Below are 4,837 nucleotides of genomic sequence, written 5' to 3'. Positions count from 1 at the left end.
TATTCTGCTCGTGCATAGAGTCATTTATCATTTCACCGAGTCCCGGGCCGGGTAATGTTCGTGCGGAGTTTCTTGCATATGTCACCAAGTCCCTCACTAGAGGGCCGGGTATGTATATTATATATATGATTGGTGATGAGGATGGTTATGATGATGATGATGACGGAGATGACGTGATGATTATTTTGCCGAGCCCCTTACTAGGGAAGCTGGGCACCTTAAATGTTAAATATATGCATGATTTTCACTTAAAAGGGTATATGTGTAGCGATATTTTGTTTCGACTTGCCATATTGGTATCCTGTCATCTTTACCTTATGCTTTACATACTCAGTACATTGTCCGTACTGACCCCCCTTTCCTCGGGGGGCTGCGTTTCATGCCCGCAGGTGTAGACGCACAGTTCGGTGATCCTCCCGCCTAGGATATCTACTCTGCTGATTGGGAGAGCTCCACTGTTCCGGAGCCCAGTCGTTTTGGTACATAACTTTTGTGTAGTCTTTTGCTCGTCTATGGGTATGGCGGGGCCCTGTCCCGTCGAGTTTCACTAATGTACTCTTAGAGGTCTATGGACATTATGTGGGTTGTATATATATGTTTTGGATAATGGTCTGGACATGGTTTGTTTGGGATGTCCGCTTGTACAGGGGCAGCCTTGTCGGCTGCGTACATCATTGTGTATTGTGTAGTGGCAGCCTTGTCGGCATACGTATGTTATTATGCTTTGAATAGTGGCGGCCTTGTCGGCTCGCGTATGCTGTTATGGTTGAATGGTTATGACTCCTTATGAGACAGGTCCTCTTATATATATATGACGTTGGGGTTGGCTTGATTTGATTAAATTCCATATTGTCTTAGTTTCAGTTGGTTATACTTAGCAGGTTTGTATGTGGGTGTCCAAAACGGGCACTAGTCACGGCCCATCGGGTTGGGTCGTGACAAAGAGTGGTATCAGAGCGCGGTTCTTCCTCGGAAGTGTCTACAGACCGTGTCTAGTAGAGTCTTGTTTATCGGTGTGTTGTGCACCACATCTATAAACAGGAAGCTACAGGACATTTAGGATGTCATTCTTTCTTCTTATTCTAGATCGTGCGATAGAGCTATATTAACAGGATAATCCCTCTCTAACGAATCCGTGTGTTTTCAGCTATGCCTCCAAAGAAAGCGACAGCCGCCCAGAAGGGAAAATCGGTAGCAGAAGGTACTAGTCAGACCCGGAGAGTTACTAGGGCCCGTGCCCAGTCTATGCCTGGTATGATGCTCCAGTCGGAGAGCTCTGCTACACCCCCACCGCCAGAAGAGCTTAGAGCAGCAGCAGCTCCAGTTCGGGGGACACCACCAGCCCCCGAGGCCCCAACATCTGAACCTCCAGCTCCTCAGTCAGGGGCGGAGGATAGGGCCATGAGAGATGCGGTTCAATTGCTGACTAGATTAGTGGCAGATCAGGCTCGCAGGCATGGACTAGGAGTTGATCATGCGGACAGATCTGATAGCTTAAGGGCTCGTGACTTCTTAAGTTGTAATCCTCCAGAGTTCTTTGGGTCAAGGCCCCAGGATGATCCGCAAGAGTTTATTCGTCAGATGCAGCGTACATTGAGGATAATCAAGGCTTCGGAGACCGAGTCTGTTGAGTTGGCTACGTATCGTTTGCGGGATGTAGCTATTAATTGGTATGAGTCTTGGGAGTTATCTAGGGGTGAGGGTGCTCCTCCAGCGGTATGGGATGAATTTGTGGAGGCTTTCCAGGGCCACTTCCTGCCTCCAGAGATGAAGCGAGCTAGAGTCGATAGATTCTTGCGTTTGAAGCAAAATGGCAGGAGCGTTCGAGAGTATAGCCTCGAGTTTGATTCATTGGCTAGGCATGCGCCTACTATTGTGGCTGATATGGCAGACAGGGTACATCGTTATGTGATGGGATTGGATCGTTATCTGATTGACGGTTGTATGGCAGTGACTCTTCAGCCAGGTATGGACATTGCTCGGGTGCAGGCATATGCACAGGGGGTAGAGGATCGGCACCGGGGACGTCAGCCAGATAGAGATTATAATAGAGGCCAGCATAAGAGGGCTAGATCAGCAGGTTATCCTGACGAGTTTCGAAGCGGGCAGTCTCAGCAGCATGTTAGATTTTCTTCCCAGCCAGCACAGAGTGCACCCCCACGTTTCATGGGTAGGGGGTTCGATCGTATGGGATATTCGGAAGCTGGTCAGAGCTCTAGGGCGTCAGGGTCACAGATGGGCAGGGGTTTGAGCCAGTCGAGGCCACCTTTGCCTCGGTGTTCTCGCTGTGGTAGGTCCCATCCTGGGGAATGTCGTTGGGCTACAGGTGCGTGTTTTTCTTGCGGCCGTCAGGGTCATACTATGAGGGAGTGTCACCTTAGAGGTAGTGCAGGTGGTATGGCACAGCCTACTGGGTCCGTTGCTGGTTCATCTTCTTCTGTGGCTATGCGCCCTACGGGGCAGGGTATTCGGGCGCCAGCAGGCCGTGGTAGAGGACGTGGTGGAGCTTCCAGTTCTAGCGGTCCCTCGAACCGTATATATGCTTTGACTAATAGGCAGGATCAGGAGGCGTCACCTAATGTGATCACAGGTATATTATCACTATTCTCCCGAAGTGTGTATGCATTGATAGACCCAGGTTCCACCTTATCATTTATATCTCCCTTTGTTGCTAGTAGGATCGGAATAGAGTCTGAGTTGATAGAACCATTTGAGGTAGCTACACCTGTAGGAGATTTTGTCATAGCTACGCGAGTATATAAGAATTGTTCAGTAGTTATATATAGTCGTCGTACTGTAGCAGATCTAATAGAGTTAAATATGATTGAGTTTGATATTATCATGGGCATGGATTGGTTGGCTGCTTGTTATGCTAATGTTGATTGCAGAGGAAAGATAGTTCGATTTCAATTTCCAGGGGAACCGATTATAGAGTGGAAGGGGAGTACAGTATCGCCGAAAGGTAAGTTCATTTCATACCTTAAGGCCGGGAAGATGGTTAGAAAAGGCTATATTTACCATCTGATTCGGGTGCATGACATAAAGGCAGAGGCACCGACTCTTCAATCAGTCCCGGTAGTTAATGAATTTCCCGATGTATTCCCCGAGGAACTTCCAGGCCTTCCTCCAGAACGAGAGATAGAGTTTACTATAGATGTACTGCCAGATACCCAGCCTATATCTATACCTCCTTATAGAATGGCACCTGCTGAGTTGAAAGAATTGAAAGAGCAATTGAGGGATTTGCTAGAAAAGGGCTTCATCAGGCCTAGTACGTCACCTTGGGGAGCACCGGTACTGTTTGTGAGGAAGAAGGATGGGTCGCTGCGGATGTGTATTGATTATAGGCAGCTGAACAAAGTAACAGTAAAGAACAGGTATCCCCTCCCAAGGATTGACGATCTATTTGACCAGTTGCAGGGTGCAAAGTGTTTTTCAAAGATAGACTTGCGGTCAGGTTATCATCAGGTGCGGGTAAGGGAGGCAGATATTCCAAAGACGGCATTCCGGACCCGATACGGGCATTATGAGTTTAGAGTGCTGTCTTTTGGGCTGACTAATGCTCCAGCGGTGTTCATGGATTTAATGAATCGAGTATTTAAACCATTCCTTGATATGTTTGTTATTGTATTTATAGACGATATTCTGGTCTATTCACGTTCAGAAGAGGAGCATGCAGACCATTTAAGGACGGTACTTAGGGTGCTTCAGCACCAGAAGTTGTATGCTAAATTTTCTAAGTGCGAGTTCTGGTTGACTTCAGTGGCATTCTTGGGGCATATTATTGGAGCTGATGGTATTCGGGTAGACACGCAGAAGATTGAGGCAGTAAAGACTTGGCCCAGACCTACGACACCTACTGAGGTACGCAGCTTTCTGGGGTTAGCAGGATATTACAGGAGATTCGTAGAAAAGTTTGCCTCAATTTCAGCGCCTTTGACAAGGCTAACTCAAAAGGCAGCCAAGTTCCAGTGGACTGATGCTTGTGAGCGAAGCTTCCAGCTATTGAAAGACAAATTGACTACAGCTCCAGTCCTAACTCTTCCGGAGGGACCAGACGGCTATGTTATTTATTGTGATGCTTCGGGTGTTGGGCTAGGATGTGTATTGATGCAGCATGGCAAAGTTATAGCCTATGCCTCCCGACAACTTAGGAAGCATGAAAAGAACTATCCTACTCACGATCTGGAGTTAGCGGTCGTGGTTCATGCCTTGAAGATATGGAGACATTATTTATATGGTGTCCATGTGGACATCTATACAGATCATAAGAGTCTCCAATATATCTTTAAACAGAAGGAGCTGAACTTACGACAGAGGCGGTGGTTAGAGTTGCTAAAGGATTATGATGTTGATATTTTATATCATCCAGGGAAAGCGAATGTTGTAGCAGATGCTCTTAGCCGTAAGTCCATGGGTAGCTTGACAGATGTACAACCAGAAAGGAGGGATATGGTTCGGGAGATTCAGCGGCTATCCAGCCTTGGAGTCCGTCTGGCTAATTCAGAAGATAGTGGAGTTTCTATTCGAGAGGTTGCTGAGTCCTCAATCATAGATGAGGTAAAGAGACACCAGTACAAGGACCCTATTCTGGCACAGTATAGAGATGCAGCTCTTCAAAAGGAAAAGACCCCATTTAAGGTTACACCTGACGGAGTGTTACGATATGAAGGCAGATTGTGTGTACCCGATATTGCGGGGCTACGACGGCAGGTTATGGGAGAGGCACACTCTGCCCGTTATTCTATTCACCCAGGGTCAACGAAAATGTATCATGACCTCAGATGCTTATATTGGTGGGATGGCATGAAAAAGGACATAGCAGAGTTTGTTGCTC

At 47.3% G+C, this 4,837-nt stretch overlaps 1 protein-coding gene across 1 annotated transcript; it reads left to right on the top strand.

Moving 5' to 3' along the window:
* Positions 1–449: 449 nt before the first annotated feature.
* LOC114074763 lies at positions 450–2,689 on the top strand. Its single transcript, XM_027912739.1, has 3 exons — positions 450–479; positions 1,148–2,590; positions 2,679–2,689. Exons 2-3 carry the CDS (start codon positions 1,150–1,152, stop codon positions 2,687–2,689), a joined length of 1,452 nt encoding a protein of 483 aa, XP_027768540.1. The 5' UTR covers positions 450–479; positions 1,148–1,149.
* The last annotated feature ends 2,148 nt before the right edge of the window (positions 2,690–4,837 follow it).

This window comes from Solanum pennellii, chromosome 11, assembly GCF_001406875.1.
Source record: "Solanum pennellii chromosome 11, SPENNV200".
Classification (NCBI taxonomy): domain Eukaryota; kingdom Viridiplantae; phylum Streptophyta; class Magnoliopsida; order Solanales; family Solanaceae; genus Solanum; species Solanum pennellii.
This window is presented reverse-complemented; position numbering and strand designations above follow the sequence as displayed.